This window comes from Barbatula barbatula, assembly GCF_947034865.1.
Source record: "Barbatula barbatula genome assembly, chromosome: 9".
In the NCBI taxonomy this organism is placed as follows: Eukaryota; Metazoa; Chordata; class Actinopteri; order Cypriniformes; family Nemacheilidae; genus Barbatula; species Barbatula barbatula.
In genome coordinates, this window is record NC_136772.1 from 2,725,225 (window position 1) to 2,744,071 (window position 18,847).

Consider the following 18,847-nt stretch of genomic DNA (forward strand, 5'->3'; position numbering starts at 1 on the left):
GTTATCTCTCAGGTGCGCGTGAACCTGAGGCTTTTTTTCCGGGAAAATGGCTGTGACGAGAGCTCCCGCACAGAGAACATGGTACCATATTGGATCAAAATGTAAAATGCCGCATTTGTCACCGGAACTAACAACACGTTCGCCGGAAAAACAAGCCTCAGGTTCACGCACAGCCGAGGGATAACGGAAGCTAGACATCATGCTTTAATCGATGGGCGCACTATTTTGGTGCTTCAAAAAATTGCCCCCCATTATCTCCCATTCTACCACTTGGAACACAAATGATAGGTGGTATTATAAATCCGACTGCTTTTTTCTTCAAGAAGAAAGTCATATTCAGTATGAAAGTCATATCCCTTTAATTCTCGCTCAACGACCACTTTTCATGTACCACATTTGTTTCCTCCTCACTACAGTCTTTCTCTTTTTGTAGCAATGGCAATATTGGCCCGAAATACATTGTGTAAGAGCCGCTATCTCTATGGCAAAGTTTGTCATTCTGTTTTGGCAGGTCCCCTCTCCGGGGGCCCATAAAGACCCCCTTACCCTTTTCCCAGGGCAGCTTGGATTTCAGAACCATCCATTCCGCTGTGATGTTCACCGGAGAACTACCCGCTTTTTAAAGTGGCCTGTATCTGGTTCCCAACCTGAAGTAGACCCGCAGGAGAGAGACTTTACTGTTCTGTTACGGGAAAAGGAGGACAGGATAGATCTAATTATTAGTACTACCATGGAATTTAAAGAGAGGGAGAAAGACTGATACACTTCCTCCGCTTGTATTAAATCGATTTGTGCTCCTCAATAATCGATTTAAAGGGACTTTTTATCAATTGTCATTATTTACTAACCCTTGTGCAAATCAAAACCTTTACGACTTTCTCTCTTCTGCAGAACATATTGTGAAGAATGTTGGTGACCAAACAACTTGACTTCAATTGTATGAACACAAAACCACCAAGACATTTCTCAAAATATATTCTTTTGTGTTCCACAGAAGAAAGAGTCACGTACAGGTTTTGAATGACATGAGGGTGAATAAATGATGACACACAATTTTGGGTGAACTGTCTCTTTAAGTACAATTTAGCAAAAAGATTGTTAATGTACTAGCCATCAATAGGGCTGGACGATATCTTGAATAATTGCTTGTATTGTATTGTGTTGAGGATTATGTTCAAAGCTGCAGGTGTGAATGCTAAGCACCGGTGTGTGTTCGTGTATATATGGTGTGTGTGTATGCATGGCTCTGTGTTCATACACCGGGTGTGCGCTTGGTCAATCTCACCAGGTGATGGGCTGCTGGCAGGTGTCACCTCCCCAACTAACACCATCTCTCTCACTTCCTGCCAAGCTCTTAGCTCCTGCCAGCAAACGGGATGTTGGCACATGTGCCCTCTCTGTACTGTGCCACAGTCTGCCCACCACCCGCTGTATCAGTGGGCTTGTCTGTAAGTGACTTCCAGTTGAATGGATGGTCAGTCATTGTGATGTTTGTCTTAGACCCTGTTTACACCTGGTATTAAGGTCTTTCTGGGATCCGGACACAGGTTGAGAGCTCTGGGCACAGATGTAATTTGGAACCGGTATTGAAAAATCTGGTCATGTCGTGTGGGTGGTCGATATCATGTTTGTAATGGGTGCTGGGCAATAGTAAAGGACTGACTCGGTACAAGTAACAATCCCTAAAGGGCAATTTGGTGAAACCGTAGTAAAAAGCACCAGGTATGGCTTTTAAGAATACAAACAAAGTATTTATGAATGAATGCATTTGCATGTGCAATTTCTTTTTTAAACTTTGCATTAAGAAATAAAGGACTTTTTATGATCAAATAAAAAATATTGGCATAATGAAAATATATATATATATTTTCAGTTATTCAAATAAAATGTATTTGCCTTGCGTTTGATATAAACTATGTCCTGGTCATATTCTTAACAGGTTAAATAGTCACATTGTTATGCACTAAAGAGATGCACTCTCATGTCATTTCAAACCTGTATGAGTTTCTTTCTACTGTAGAACACAAACAAAGAAAACAAAAAAAGCAGCATTTGCTCAATTGAATTCCATTGGATGGACGGTGGACACAAAAAACGGAGACGTTTCTCAAAATATATTTTTCTTTTATTTTTAAATAGTCTCTGGAACAGGCAGCAAGGCAAACCCTTCACAGGTTTCATGGATAACTTTCTCTTAGTCCTGTCTGATCATTGAGGAGGACTCGCTCACATAAACACAAACTGTCCCCTGGAGAGACGGAGTGAATTGACCTCTAAGAGGCCTGTCACAAGCAGCCTGCAATCTCTATTTTTAGCTTTGTGCCTCTGGCTTCAACCCGATTTATGCCTTAATTCCCTAAATATTCCTGTCATCGGATCTCTGTGGAGCGGACAGGATGTGTTAAACCGTCCAGATGAGCTGCTTGTCAGAAATGAGATTTTAGATGTCATTTGTAGACCAGGATGTATTTAGCCCTTGTGTGTGGGTTTGCACAAATGTCTCTGTCAGATGTTTTGAAAGCATGTGACGGGCACAACTTCACCATCCTCAGCGATTTAAACTCAGATTCAGACAAGTAAGCTGCTTCGTACTGTAGACAGCATTTTACAGCTGCCATAACACACGCAGTTTCTCATATTTATGTTGAGTACCTATAGAGTAGTATTGCATACTTCGTATCTTCGAAAAGTATTTAGTTTGATCACATTTATAAAAGATGGGTCGGTGGACGCGTGGGCAGACTATTTCATTCGACTTGCTGTGGGCGTGCGTTTCCAGGAGAATTGCCCAATAAGAGACTAAGAAAAGTTGTTACGAAACGGATTTTCAAATACGAAAAAACTTTCCAAAACCTATATGAACACAGAGTCTATTGAGCACAGAAATACTATGCAATACGTCTGTGGCGAGCAGGGCGGGACGAGAACCGTGAGGGAAGGGCTCGAGGCCTCACGGAGGAGCTCGGGAGGCATAAGAGAGGAGCGACAACAGGGAAGGGCTAAGGATGACCAGGTGTGGACTTTATATTCTGTTGTATTATGTTTGTGTGTATATATTACTTTCGTTTTTGTTTGTTTGTTTATTGTATTAAAAGAAGTTGGGCGTTCGGCGGTTCCCGCCTCCTTCCTTCCTAGCTTTCCTGTAGCTCAGTGGTAAGAGCATGGCATTAGCAATGCCAAGGTCATGGGTTCGATTCCAGTGGATTGCACATACTTGGAAACAAATGTATAGTATAATGCAATGTAAGTCACTTTGGATAAAAACATCTGCCAAATGCCTAAATGTAAATGTTACAACTCGTTTTTTGACAAGTTGACCATGTCAAGCACAAGAAGACACGTTTAACATTGTAAAGGAGTCAGAATGCATGAAACACTGTTGCATGGCATGAAGACATCATAGACAGGCACACACCTTTTTGATGTCATGTGTCCTACAGAGAAGGAAATCCCATAGTGCATTGCGACAAGCTCAGCCAATCAAGTTAAAGCATGATAAGTGTTGATTATAAATGTCAACCCTGACCGGTGGGAACCTCTTAACTTCATATTTTGTGATTCATTAATGTTCGTCACCCTTTAAGTTTCTGGCTAATATTTAAAAGACTTTTTAAACTTTGACAACAGTTTTTAATTAGTTTTCTTGAAATGTTTTACTACTGGACAAGCTAGTTGTAGAAGAGTTGTGTTTGAGAAGAACAGGTGGTTTCAAGCCACTCTTTGCTGGCCTCACATCGGCCATCTTCCAAAATCCAGACTGACCAACTAAACTGGTTGGACTAAGCTTTTTTGTGGTCTTCTTTCTTGTCCAACTACCATGTTCCAAAACACATCTTAAATTGGACTTTGTGAGTCTAATGTACTACGTTACCCCAGTACTGTACGTGTGTGTGAGATTTCTTTAAATCCTCTTTGCTTATTGAGAATTCATATAGTTTGGACCCTGCATTTGTTGACCATAAGCTCGGTTTTGAAACAGAGCTTTGGCCTAGTCTCTTGAGAGTCTGCTGGTTCTGAGGGGTCTATGAGAAAGATTTGGGATAACTTTATCTGGACAGAAGCATATTTCTGGAGCTGATAAGGCTCTTCAAAGCGTTTTCTGTAATGTAAACATGCCTGATGAGCTTTGCTATGGTACACTGGCTAGAATCCGAATAGCGCAGATGGATTATACCGCATTACTGGAAGATTATTCTCTTTTGCTGTTTGTGTTTTGTGGAAGCTCAGGAGTAATACTGCGTTCTCAGTAGTGCTGGGTATCTATCTCTACCCATATTTAAATATATAGGCCTTATCTATTTTACACACTTGTTTTAATATATTCGCGTATAAGGGGGTCACATGACCCAGCGTAGCGAGAGAGACAGAGAGAAACAAATATTTTGTGTGTGTGTGTGTAAGTGTAATCGTGGCTCTGATGCCACACAGACAGACGGACGTTTCCTCATCTAGTCCATCAGGTTCTGGTGTCATCTTTCTGCCATCTGGCACCGCCAGCCAGTCTGCCCATCCCACCACATCTCAATATCACACACACACTTCTTAAAACTTGAGCGTACTTGTCGACTTGAGCATATCCTGAGGTCTGTAAAATTTCAAACGAAGCATTAAGAGCCGACTGTGTTCTTGAACAAGTTTGATAGTTAGCATGCTTCTTTTTTTAATACTAGTGAACCTTGATTTGCATTTAAAGGAACAAGGACGTATTGACGAGTGCAAGGCGGCAACCGATTTAGGCTGTTTTGGCTGTGCTTTTGCTAAAAGTAAAAGGCATGGTTCACATTCCCGTCTTTCTTTTTACTTACTTACCCTTGCCATTCCAAACCTGTATGACTTGATTTATTCTGCAGAACACAAAAGAAGACATTTTGAAGAAAGTTGGCAACCAAAGAACATTTGAAGTTTATTGCATGGACACATGACAAAAATGTCTTTATTTTTTCTTTTGTATTCCACAGAAGAAACAGTCTAACACAGGCTTTAAAAGACATGAGGGTAAATAAATATGTTATTTTTGGTTGAGCTGTCCCTTTAAGTCTGCAGGCTTCAGTAGAGCTTTCTTCCTCTAATGCTGGTCTCCAGACTAACTTTTTTTAGCGCGCCTCCGTGTGGATGGCCTGTTTGAATGTTGTGTCCATAGTGGTCATTTTTCACCATTGACCTCGAATAAATATATGTTCTAAACCAACTGACATTGGATTCTGTGAGCGGTGCTCCATGTGTCTGATTAAAATGCCATGATGGTCCAACACTGCTTCTGTCTCATCCAGAGAGGATTCCAAAAATAGAGCGCGCGTTCAGCGAGGCGAGGCCGGGAACGTGCAGTGGTTGCACAAGCGCCTTCGATCCTTTGTTTAATCTTTCCTCCCTTTAATGCCCCTTTTTCTGCCTCCGCGAAATTCTCTCAGGAGACAGCGGGAGATGCGTGGAAGCTTCCTTGTTTGGAGGGGACACCATGAATGTTTTATCTATGCTCTGTGGGCGCATGTATAAATGATTACTTCAGTCTGGATGGCTGAGAATAGCATCACATTTGGTGAAAGAAAACACGGTTGTGTCAAGATCGTTCACTAGTCAGTTGTTGAATAACTAGTTGAAGGAGTAGTTCACCTTTAAAATTAAAATGCTGTTGTCATTTTTCGTTTCATTTCTTCAAAATATCTTCTTTTGTGTTCTGTGGAAGAAAGAAAGTCATGCAGGTTTGAAATGACAGGAAGAAAAGTAAATTGTCATTTTGAAGGGGAACTAGTCCTTTAACCATTTTGTTGGAAGAAGTTGACTTCATTGCGAGTTCATTTAGATTTTACGTTTTGTTTAGTGGTCTTTAGTATTCCCCTTTGAAAAAATGACATGTGTGTTAGAGATGGTCAGCCAGTCACTTTAATATGGATAGATACTGAAATTTAAACCTTCGTTTATGACCTACAATGTACATGCTGTGAGAACAGTTAGCTATTTTGGTTTATACGTTAGCATGGACTATTTTTAGCCAGAGATACGATACTATGACATTATATAAAATGACATTAAAGATCTGTAGATGGCAACTATAACTTAGTGACAGTATGACAACCAGAAAATGAAAGGTTTTGTCTTCACTGGGATTGGAGTTGAATCGGGTTACTGCGCCCAAGATTTGCTCTTTTTGTATGGGTTTAGGAAATGTAATAAAATAAATTCCATTCCTCACACTCCCAGGACACCTGGAATAAGTGTTATAAGTACCCCAGGCACATCGGTTTAGCATTTTTGAAGCATAAAACAGATGCGAGCTTCGTATCTTACAATGGTTCTCTATGACGCCGAAACCTAAAGTTGTCCGAGTTCCGGTCCCCGTGCAACTGCCATTGGCTGATCTGCTTTCGAGGGAAGGGGCTTACCGACAAGTCAATTGCATTTACGTTGCATTTTCATCAAGCGTGTCAATAAAGAATGTTCATTTTCTAAACTTTTCAAATTGTTTTGAACTTTCACAATCCTGTGTACGGACCCCAGCATTCTGTTGCCTTGTGCTCCGTCTCGAATTGGTCCAGTCGATCCTCAACCCAGCCCAGTTCTACAGGGCTTCCTTAAGACAGATGAATCGATTTGTTGTTTAGGCAATCCACCTGCTGGTCGATTTTTAAATGTCGTTTTGCACATCTCTACTGGAGACTTGTGTTCCAGACACGCACAGAGAGAAGTCAGTTCATTACTGCCTACCTGCTGTAGGTTCCTCTGGTTTCTCGCTCTTTAGGCCCAGCGGGCGTTTGGGGCGGTTCGTGTTGGGTTACAGAGGCCAGTAATCACGGCTGAATGAGACGGCTGCTGTGGTTTGACTTGTTTATCTGTCTCCTGCTCTACCAATGTGAACTCGTATCATATTGATCAGCAGAAGAGAGGTCTCAACACAGGGATGTGTCCAAAACCTGAGAAATTCTTGTCTTTGCAGGCAACATGTGAAGGTGACATCAGCACACGTAACTGGCATCCTTTCTCCTAGTTAAGTTTGGTCCCTATATATGCCAAATGCATAAATATAAATGTAAATGTCGTGTGTATATATACTTTTGTAGACGTTTTTAGAGCAACAACATAAACAAACATTACCGTGCATGCGGTCACTTAACTTTCCCTACACATCTGCTATTGATCGTTCTGTGAAGCCATCTATTTTTATCATATTATAGTAAAAAATACTATAACAGCCAGAAAAAAAGGTTTAAAATGTACCCTTTTTGGCACTTTGGTGGTACCCTTAAAAGTTCATTTTTGTACCTTTACAGGTATACATAACATAATATAACGTTGTACCTTTTGGGGTACATTATTGTACATATATGAACAGTTAAATGTTTTGTACATAAGGTACATAATAGGTCCTTAGGGTACACTAATGTACCAAAAAGGTACAACATTTTATGTGCTGTATTGTATATCCATAAAGGTACAAAAAATTACTTTGCTAACACTTCAGTATAGTGGGCTCACTATTAACTAGTTGTTTGTAGCATGTCTATTATTGGCATATTGGCTGTTTATTACTACCTTACTAACTATTAATAAGCAACAAATTGAGAGTTTATTGGTTTGTTATTTGCCCCCTGTACTGAAGTGTCACCTGAACTTTTAAGGGTACTACCCCAGTGACAGAAAGGGTACAATACAAATTTTAAACATTTAAAATGTTATTTATTAAAACACAAACATGAGCATTCTCACCTGTTAAGGGTTATCCGGTTTCTTCTGAAATTTAGATCTAGTTTCTTAACAACTAGAGGCGGGGCAATGTTGTGGCATCGTATTTTTTATTTCTTTCGTAGATTTTTTTAGGGATGACAGCAGATGTTGATCGTTCCAAGATGGTGGACATCTGAATGCCATTGAATGTTGCGTCTGCGTTTACTGCATATACTGTGAATATCAATTGTGGAAACAATTAAAAAAGCATCTAATGGAGTTTATGTCGAAGTTAGTAAACGTTGCCTTTTTCTCTGAAGTAGGTTTGAAAATGAGTCTGAATGTCCAGATCATTAGACGGAGGGCTGTGATGGTGGCAGTTTTTTACCACCACGGTGATAATGGACAAATCAAATCAATTAGGAAATATATATTATTAGTATATTAATAATATCTAAAAATAATATTTATAATACTATATTTGCGAGTTGCAACCATGTGAGGAGTGGAAAAGAAATGGGCCTAAATATAGACTTTACATTAAATATATCTGAAATCAATGAGAATAAAATGTCTGTCCGTGTTTAATGACCACATCCGTCAGTAAAGCGCCACACTATAGCACACAAAACATATAAGTAAACATCAGTAAATAATGATAACTTATCAGAAAGTTAAATATTACATGAAAAAGCAGTCGTTTTTCAGTCAGTCGCGTATTAACTCTCACCGCCCTTAACAATTCCTTTTGAAACAAACACACTGTTTTAACCTACCTCAGCTTTCCTAATCAGATTGCTGTAAAACTTTTGCTAATTTGTTGATGAAAAACGAACATGCTGACATTGTCCATATTAAGATGTGTGCAGACCCGAGCTCAAACACAATTATGTCTCTATTATCTGCTATAAACACCAATCCCCATCGCAGCGGTCATTATTATATTTTATGATGTATTTTTACTTTAGATTTGTTACAGTGTGTGATGTGCACTACCGCCGGTGGCATTTCACCAGCGCGATGGCACTTTACCCTGCGATGGTGTGGTGGTCAAGGAGACCATCACAGCCCTAATTAGACATAAAGGTTATCGTGTGTTCAAAGCCCTGTACGTGTTCTTTATAGAAAAACTATTGAAATTACACACATCACCTTTAACAGATAATGTTTTGATACCGTCACCTAACTTAATGTAATATGAAGTGACGACTACGTTCGTGGTTTCATTGCCAAAAGTGTAAACATTGCTGCTTTTTAAGACGTCAACGTAAGTGTTTTTAAGTTAATGCTGATATGAGGCACAAAAAAGTCAAAATCCATTTAAAACTCAACAAATGAAGTTCATGGTTATTTCGTTTGGGATAAACAGTGGAAGTCTTCAAGAATCATGTTTACATGTTTTTGTACTTCCATCCGATGACCCTCGTGGCACAGAAATCACACTTTACCTTTGACTGACTACGTAGGGCTGTCTTTTATTTCAGACATCGTAAGGGTTCGTTGTTAGAGTATCATGTGCATGTTTCACAGAAATGACGTTTATGAGCTGCGTGAGTGATAACTCACAGTTTCATAAAGATAAGCGTAGCTCTTATCTGAGCGCCTGTGTGTTTTGCATGAATAGAAGATGTCACTCGGGCCGTGTCGCTCAGTGAGATCCAGAGATGTGATTTGGTCAAGATGTATGAAGGGAGATTAGTATTAAAGAAAGGATCATTTACTCACCCACGTGTTATTACAAGCGTGCACTGTATGAGGTTTCTTTCTTCTGCAGAAGATATTTTGAAGAATGTTGGTAACCAAACAACACTGGTCACAGAACCCCTGAAACATTTCCCAAAATATCTTCTTTTGTTCTCAACCACATTAGGGTGAATAAAGGATGCCAGAATTGTATATTTTTAGCGAACTGTCCATTCAATGTCACAAAGCTACTGTATGTCAAACTTGACTAGTTTTGCTCAATAATGCCCATTGTAACCTTGTACTTGTGATATGTTTTTATTCAGAGTATTTATAACACATTTGGTCATTCAACTTAGAAAAGAAAATCATAGGTTTTTGAAGTTATCTCCTTATGAAACCATTATTTCACAATCGACCTATAGAATTGTGTATAAACCATATATCATTTCATTATATTGTGTCTATTGTGTAAGTTCTTCTAATGCAGAATCCTGTAGAAAACACTGTTTCCCAGTGTCACAACTTTACGAGGACATTGTTAGAATTTGTATGCAACTGTTGTCAGAAGAAGGTGAAGTGTTGCCGACTGCTTTGTTCTGAAATATTCACGTTTCCTGTCACACAGCCTGTGAGAGTTCGATGTAAAGTTTCCCCTCAACGTGCTCGATTTGTCACGGTCTGTTTGTCAGTCGTGTGTTTCCTGTATTTCACGGAAAAAAGCGGTGCGGTTCAGAGCAGGTTGGAGGACAGATCGGGGGTCCGCAGAAGTGGTGTTGTTGCAGGTGCTGGGAATGAGAGACGACCTGCAGCGTTATCAGACGTATTTTGAATCCCTTCACATTTTCAGAGGCTCTTGTTTGCGTTCTCGGCGGTATTCTGTGCAAGCAAACGGGTTAAACCTTCCTCTTTCAGAGGAGCCGAGGATGCTGTTGTGTCGTGGAAACGACCCTGAGCTCTGTCACCGCTTGTCTGACAGGAAAGTCTTATGAATTAAACACCGTGAATCTTGGGAGGCTTTGAATTTCTTCACTTCTGTTTCCTGTCTTTCTCATCTCACCTCTCGCGTTTCCTCATGTGTTTAGCATGTAGGTGTGAGATACATTGGGATCAATGGGTCAGGTGCATCATAAACTCATTATTGTTAAAATCATTTCTGCAGATTTACAGATTGAGAACTGGAAGGCACATGTCTGGGTTGTGTATTTCTTTTGCGATCCTTTAAAAAAATTAATATGCTTGCTTTGAAATCTTATTACTTGTGATGCACTTTATTTGATATTTTTTGGAGGTTGCTGTGACTAAATGAATGTCCCAATGTTTGTTTTCTTGATAGTATTGATTTTGTATTCATAAGTTCATCATTCTTGTCGCTTTCTTTGTTTTCATATATTCGTTGTTTTTCTTTGATGTTGGTTTATTATATAGGTGTCTAGCTGTTTTTCTCTCTTGAAGATCTGGGCTTTTCTCAGAATTATCACAACGCTTATGTTTGATTGTTTTCACTATAATTACAACAAAAAAATTCCACGATAATAAGAAAACGTGAAGGTTCATGTCACTATGGACCTTTTGTCAACAAAGTGTCATATTTAATTATTCTGCGTTGTTTTAATAGATTAAACTGTTGTGTACCTCGGTGTCTATTATTCAGCTGATTAAAACAATAAAAAGTCTTAAATAAAAGGTCCAAGGGATTTAAAAACGTGACATTTAATAGTGTTTCTACATTAATTGTTCACCATGTCATCTGCACTTATTTATAGTGACAGTTCATCTGAAAATAAAAATGATGTCATCATTTATTCACCCTCATGTCATTTCAAACCTGTTTGACTTTCTTTCTTTCGCAGAACACAAAAGAAGATATTTTGAAGAATGTTGGTAACCGGCACCTATTGACTTGCATTGGTTTTGTGTTCATTCAATAGAAGGGAAAGGGTGCCGGTGTTGTTCGGTTACCAACTTTCCTCGAAATATCTTCTTTTGTGATCTGCGAAAGAAAGTCATACAGGTTTGAAAGGGTATGAGGGCGAGAAGATGATGACAGAATTGATTATATGTGGGTGAACTATTACTTTTAGGTCCATTTTTGTATGTTGCATTTGACCCTTCACACGTCTATTTCTTAGCTGAATTTTTTTCTTTTGTCTCCTACAGATAGATCTTCCAGTAAAGAGCAGTCGCTGGAGCTTCTGAAGTCATCCGAATTTAACCACATTCCTGCCGGTACGACTGAGTATACTAGCAGCGTGTTTGTTTATGTGCATGTTATTGGCATCCTTGCTGGCAGAGCCACAGGTTAAGGGTCGTGGGGTCTCAGAATGAAATCTGATTGGATGCTTTGACACAGTAAAGCTGAAACGAGACATGGCGGGGCGCTCGATTAGAAAATGTACCCTTCGGTCACCTGATAATGCTCGGAAAATAGACTGTGTATGTGTGTTTACAGTAACCGACGTGTCCGAAATTATGGAGAGATCCAGGGTCCAATATTAACACCCGCAAGGGAATTTTTACTTTGGCTCATTAGGATCTACAAATACAGATTCGGAGAATTACGATTCTTTCGTTTCTTACGATTCTGAATGACGACTAAAAGTAATACATCATTTACTAGAGGTTCTGACAAAAATAGTTAAAAAAAGTTTATGTAGCTAAGGTAATATTTATAGGACTTTTATATATTTATATATATATAAACAGTATTTACACCTGTAAACTGTTAAATCTAAAATGAAAACATGAAATGCTGGGCCACTTGACGAAGCTCTTATAGCGCAGCTTCTCTATTAGTGTAAAAAGAGAAAACACATTACAAAACATGGTTTCATTGTTGGAATAGCAGCTACATTTTCTCAATTCACCTGCTGTTGGCAAATATGGTGAAAAAGTTCATATTGAACCCTGAATGTGTGTTTGTGTGTGTAAAGTGGAATAGCAGTGGATACACTGGTTAGCCACAGACACCTCGGTTAGGCCGATGTGGTAACCCTCTGCTCTTGCTTAAAGAGGCCGGCTGTTGCATCCGTGTACAGACACGGGCCAGCGAGCCACCCACAGGACGCCTGCAGTTTTAGGAGTCTGCTATAACACTTGAGCTATAAACATGTTTATGTAGATCCTTTTTAGACCCTGTGTTCACAGATTCACGGATTTGTGTGTTGGGCTTGCCTAATGGAGGTGAAGGGTTTATCTTTTCTCCAATGGATAATCTGGGCCGCTTTACCAATTTTATTAGAGATATCAAGGATGTGGGAAGGAAAGGGAGAAGGACTGAAGAGATGGGGAAGAGAGTAAATGGGAGATGAAAATGAAGGAGAGGAAGAAAAGTAATAAAGGAAGAAACAAAGGAAAAGAGGAAGTGTAAAGGGAAGAAAAGATTTAAAAAAAGCAAAGAAGGGAATTAGACATTTGGTTTGGAGGTACGGATGCATGATATATTATCGCCCGTTCTGTCTTGAGACCTGTTAGACTTGTGGCCATTGAGAACACTTCTTGGTTGAACATCTGGGATGACCATCTATAATTAGTTTTTTTTAAATAAACATACTAGTAACGTTTAAAACATAATCTTTAACTAAGTGTAAAGTAGATTTTCGGAAGAAAAGAGAACAAAGGTTACCATGTTTTCTGCAGTCAATATTGTTAAACATAAGCAGTTGTCGACTTTTTGCCTTTTGTTTCAGGCTCAGAAAAATGTATATTAATATTGAGATACTGTAATATATCGATAACAGCTTCCGTTATTAAAGAATTATGATTTATCAGTATCAGCCAAAATGTACATATTGGTGCATCCTTAATTGTAAAACTAGCTGTTTGAGCTCCCGATCATTGGTTTTCCAGTATGTTTTTGTGAGATTGCCAACCGATTGGATGCAGGTTTGGGTTCAGGTTTGTCTAGGTTGGGTTCAGCTTAGGTTTAGGCTGTGGTAAGACTGGGGCTAAACAGGAAACAGATGGTGCTGAAAGCTTTGTCTGGAGACCTGCTCACTGCCAACGGCTCCTCTTACCCTTCAATGTCTCTCTCTCTCTCTCTCTCTCTCTCTCTCTCTCCTCTGCTAAATGACTATTGATTGGAAACACTCTCTCTGAGCATGGACTGATGTTACTTTTTACTGTGTGTTTAATATGTCCATGTGGAAATGGCACGCTTGCAGATTTTGGATCGTAGCTGTCTTAGCCAGCCCTGGCATTTTTGAACTGGACTGAAGACTGTAGTTACCATCTTCTCATTGGTCTTATTTGTTTTCTGAATACCACACATTTTTCAAAGCACCATATGCAGTTCATCCATAATTGAGCGTTTTAAGACCATTAACAGTCAGGCTGAATGTGCCGTTTCTGTATATTACACACATGTTCTGTTTTGTATACAAACCACTTTTTACACTGTAAGCATCGTAATCGAACTGTGAACCAAAACAGGTTTGCACTTACATTTACTATTAGTCATTTAGCAGACGCCTTCATGCAAAGCGGCTTACAAATGAAGTAAACAATGGAAGCAATTGGACAACAAAAAGTGTAGTAAAACCGGTCTCATATAGCCCACCAAAGTATACAGAGCGAAGGAAAGAGTAGAAAAGAGATAGAGGTCAGAACTGATCGGTCAGGTGCAGACGGAAGAGACGTGTATTCAGCCGATTCCTAAATCTTTAAGTGTGTTAAATGATAAGCTTTTCTCAGGCTGTCTAATGTCAGATAGAGGGTCTTATCTTGACCCTGATATGCGCGTGTGTGTTTTTTTGTGCATTTCAACATGGTTTTTTCTGCGTCTGCAGAATGCTTGAATCATCACAGAGTGTGTGTTTTTCCTGCGGACTTCGGTGTCAAATCTTCTGAGACACAAACACACACATTCCGGTCAAGTAATGCCTACGGTATGACCTTTTCATGCATTCGCACATGATTCTCTCGCTCGTACACGCTTTTCCTCAGAGGAGGCTTGTGAAGCGCACTGGCTCTCTCAAACGTGCCGGGCAGATCTCCTGCTACGAGGGCGGAAAATGAATTGAAAATGAAGATGAGCTGTTGTCGACTTGTTAAACGCCCACATCTCCCAGCTCCGAACCAGCCTCATCCGAAAAAGCGTGCAAATGCATCTTCTCTTCACAGCAGCTATATGCAATATACTGTTGTCGGATAGGAGACGGGAACGTGAGCGAGAGCGGGGAATAGTGTTGGGACTTTCGCCTCCTGTCAATAAATGCATACTGGATTTATTACTTCTATAGAAATAATGATGAACGTCATTTTTGTTCTGATATGGTGTGTGTTAAGGTGTAGTATAATGTAGTTTTGATTCTGCTAATGCATGAACGTAAAGGCAGTTCATCCAGGCCAACAAAACTTCTTCCATCGACAAATTAAGACGAAGAGAGCCGAGAGTTTTGCACAACATTTTTGGACACCCAAAACCAAAGTGTGTGTGAGAAACGCTGGCTGTCTGAAGGAGGCTGTGAGGATCTGATTCACACACGCGGCCGATGAAGTTTATGAGGACAGATTTGTTTGAATATTAAGTAGCCTGACTGAGCGTGTGTCTCATTCAGGGGGAGGCAGTTAAACGTGTGTGTTTGTGCTTGTGATGCACCCGTCTGCCAAAAGATATGCGTGTTGGTGATGGCATATATTTAACGGGCAGTATATTGAATATTTGTGATAATGCACAGATGTTTGAACTTGATATATAAACGGATGAATCTTTTCAATTCAAAACACAAAAGGACATCATTAGCTTTACTTTAATGTTATACGTCTTGCATTAAACATTTGGAATCCAATTGGGTACGATTGCCTTTTCAAAGCAAAAAATAATTAGTTACATAAATAAGTTATATATGTGTAAATATATAATACTGTCAGAATATTAATATTTCATATTTTTGGCTGCATTGTGCACAGGCCTGCTGCCCACACACACACACACACACACACCGAATTGCCATGCATGCTAAATCTTTTCCTTGACTTTGGAGTTTGGCTTTCCAGCGGTGTTGATGTGTGTGTCTGTTTCGGGTTCTGGCCCTGCAGCGATAAGCTTAGAGAGGCCGCCTGGTGCTGCCAGAGTCTTGTTTTATCACAGAGCGGCCTCTTTATTTAGAGGTCTGAATTATAGATGAGATCTTAAGTGCCAGAGAGAGATGCAGCATCTCACTTACAGGCCGGGTTCAACTTAATTTAACTTAATTCAGGCCCGCGCAGATCTCTAATTAGAACAGACCCAATGTGCATCTACTGGACGAGCACCGCGGCTCAATATAACTCAACCGTGACACCCATGACAACGATTTCAAGCGGGAGTTAATAAAACGTTCACTTTGTCTGAATCGAGCAAAGCATTTTGAAAGGATAATGAAGAAGTGTGTTTTAGGGCTATCAAGGTCACCTTGTTTCCGCTGTGGAGGCAGTTTTCGTGTGGCTGATAGATTCATTTGGCTTACGATGCATTTCCATCTCTCTCAGAAGAAAAGGGTCATTTCATCACTCCTTACTGCTCTCTCCCTCACTCGCTCTCTCTCCATAGCTGGCTGAGCTCCAGTGGCCCTGGAGACCGGCCAGGTCTGTACAGTTTTTGTACAGTGAACTGATATGCACTGTTGAAGCTGAGGGGGCGGGGCTGGCAGAGGTCGAGGGCGGGGCTTTACCAGGTCCCTGAAAACCCTACTCGGATGTACGACAAAAAGTGTTTACTACGAAAAATATATTGCATGAGCGATTACTTGCTGTATGCTGATTCAACATCAAAATATGCATTTGACAGTTTTGCTGACACGAGTTTAGACCATTTATTATGAGACTTGTGATCAATTTAAAGAAGGGGTGAGATTACATCACTTTGTAAATCATAATATGTTATTTTAACAAAATGTATTGACAAATGGTTAATGCTTTACATGACCATGTTTCGGTTTCTTTGTTTGGATTAAATGTAATGACTGTTATACTGTACAAGTGAAGGGTCCTTTTTTGGAACCTAATACATTCCTCATCTTGACCTTTTTTTTTTGACACGTCCGTTGTCGCTCCATGTTTTTGGTCGCTCTCATGTTGTTAACGCTTACTAATATTTGCAAAAAATGCATATTTTTAATACATTTCCGAGAGTATATACCGTCGTATATCTGGGTAAATGAGAGGTTTTTGAGGAAGTCACCCGTGTACAGTACATGAGTTTTTGGAGGCAGAATTCTGGCTGGTCCAGGTGCCAGTCCTCACAGATGGTCACCAGGCCTCCCGCCTGCTCCTCTGAATGTGGCACCCTGTCCACCCGCCTTGGCATCCGTGCCCGGGTCAGAGCTGCCAAGCGAAGCGGACAGGAGACAGCTATTCTGTCAGAACCGTAGTGCATTCAATGGCATTTTAAACACATCCCATTCATACCGTACATATGTTCTTATGCGCACACACACACAGTATAATTTTACTGTTTTAAAGAAAGCTGTGAGGGCTGTGAGATTGTTATTGAGAAATCCGACGTACTCTCTGAACCGTATTTCATAACTTTTGTCAAAAGGATTTTTTTTTTAAGTGTGTTCACTTCCAGCACGTATTTCAGAGTAAAACTGTGTGGCAGAGAATGTGATTTGGTTAATCAGAGTCGTTCACATTATGTATTAAGAAGTAAATATGGATTCATTATTTGACATTTTATTTTTGACACGTTTTGCTTCCTCCGGTGGATTCTTTCCAATTTCTCAGTTAACAATTAAAAGCGAGTTGAAAGTTACACTCTCAGATGAAATGGAGAATATTAACAAAAAAGTCACACTTCATCTGTATTCTAGATAAAATGGAGTCATTTGCCCTGTTGCTGTCCGATACTCGTTTATGCAATTTATGTACGATAACAGGATAAGAGCAACACATTAGATCCACAGCCAGCATGGCAGTTAATAGCAGAGAAAATGATATTTTACAGGAATAAGTGTGGCCTGCTGTAGGGTAACCATGTGCCTCCCCACCAACACGTGTTTTAAAACCAGCCGTCATTTCCTCATATCCAGACTTTTGATTTCCGCTAGAGGGGACAACGTTTTAACCCAATTTATTCGCCTCCGTCTTATTCTTGAAGAGCATTAGCTGCACCCAGTAAAAGGGACGGGCAGCGTTTTATAGGCCTCTGAATGTTGTATGGGTGAACGGGGGGAGGGAGTGTCGTGTCTAGACTGTGTGCCATACAGCAGGATGGTGTGCTTTTATTTTCCATTTGGGCAATTGGTTATCGTAGCAAATTGAGTCTCTAATTCTTAAATTGCAATTTAGGATGTAGGTTCTTTCAAGATGAATGTGATAAATACATCACATTGCATTTTTTTATATCACGCAGCCCTGATATACACTGCATATTTGTGTATTAAATATTTTAGCTTTTTCAATCATACGTTCATCTATCAATAAGATTATAGTAATCTCTTAATCAAAACGTACCACATTTTACCATTCTAATCATTTCAATTTCTCCCATTATCAACATTTGTTATTCTGAGAAAGACTTAAGTGTTTTTAGGCCAGCAGGGTTAGTTTAAAGCCGGCCCATGTGACCGAACACAGTAGACATCACTTCACCTCCAGTAGTTTTCATGGCACCACACACATCATTAACTCCCCTTAATATTAAAGCCTTATTTCGGCTGCCTTTTAAAAGCCTCAACGCATGTACTCTGTGCATTATTAATGGACCTCTCATATAGGCAGAGCATTGTGTGCACCGTGCTTCTAACATTGGTCTACCTCACCAGCATCATGTCTTAACAGCTTACGAAGAGAGAAAGGATGGGAGGATCTGAACTGTTCCAAAATCTCTGATCAAACCCGGTCAGGCCAGGCCGAGAGTCTGCAGGGGTCCGGAGCTTTGCCTCTCCGCTCTCGAGCTGGAGTGCTAATGGACCAGCACACCCACTCTCTCGGCACGAGGAGGTGGTAGAGAGATGGTGATGAGCCTGAGGGGTTGACTAAATATGAATGAGATCTTTCCTCCTACGTTCTCTTGGCAGCAGAAGCCATTGATGTTGTTTTGACACACGAGTGTGAGAGAACAAAAGAATGAGGGTTGAGTACACACTAGGAGTAAACTTCAGAGGGGTCGGGCTCTTTGAACGCACCTCGTGATAGATTTGACCATGGCCAGGGGTGATCGGACGGAGTTTGGCAGTGAGGATGACCCGAGTGCAAAGGTCAGAAGTTAATAAGGACTTGGGGCAGAAATGTCACAGAAATGTAAATTGTTAGGTCAATGAATGGCGCAGTAATGAGTCGCTCCGTTTTTACAGACCTTGTATTTAATTCAGATGGGGACTTTGTGCATAAGTGGAGACAATAAGGTTATTTAAGTTACAAAAATGAAAACCGTTTCTGGTTATTGAAACAAATGACAAAATCACATAACAAAACTGCTAAAAATTTTACCAAGACAAAAAAATGTAAGCTTATTTAAAAAATTAATATATTTTGTATTTATATTTGTATTTTAATAAACTAATATATTAATATGAATGTA

The 18,847-nt window shown here is 39.9% G+C and overlaps 1 protein-coding gene across 3 annotated transcripts in view; it reads left to right on the top strand.

Moving 5' to 3' along the window:
- Positions 1–18,847, top strand: part of hdac4 (histone deacetylase 4) — a 142,531-nt gene that overhangs the window by 40,911 nt on the left and 82,773 nt on the right. For 2 of the 3 annotated variants that reach the window (XM_079465042.1, XM_079465043.1), the window contains exon 3: positions 11,503–11,571. The exons of the other annotated variant lie outside the window; for it this stretch is intronic. In XM_079465042.1, the coding sequence (XP_079321168.1) occupies positions 11,503–11,571 (69 nt within the window). The remainder of the gene's footprint in view (positions 1–11,502; positions 11,572–18,847) is intronic. 3 annotated transcript variants of the gene reach the window in all.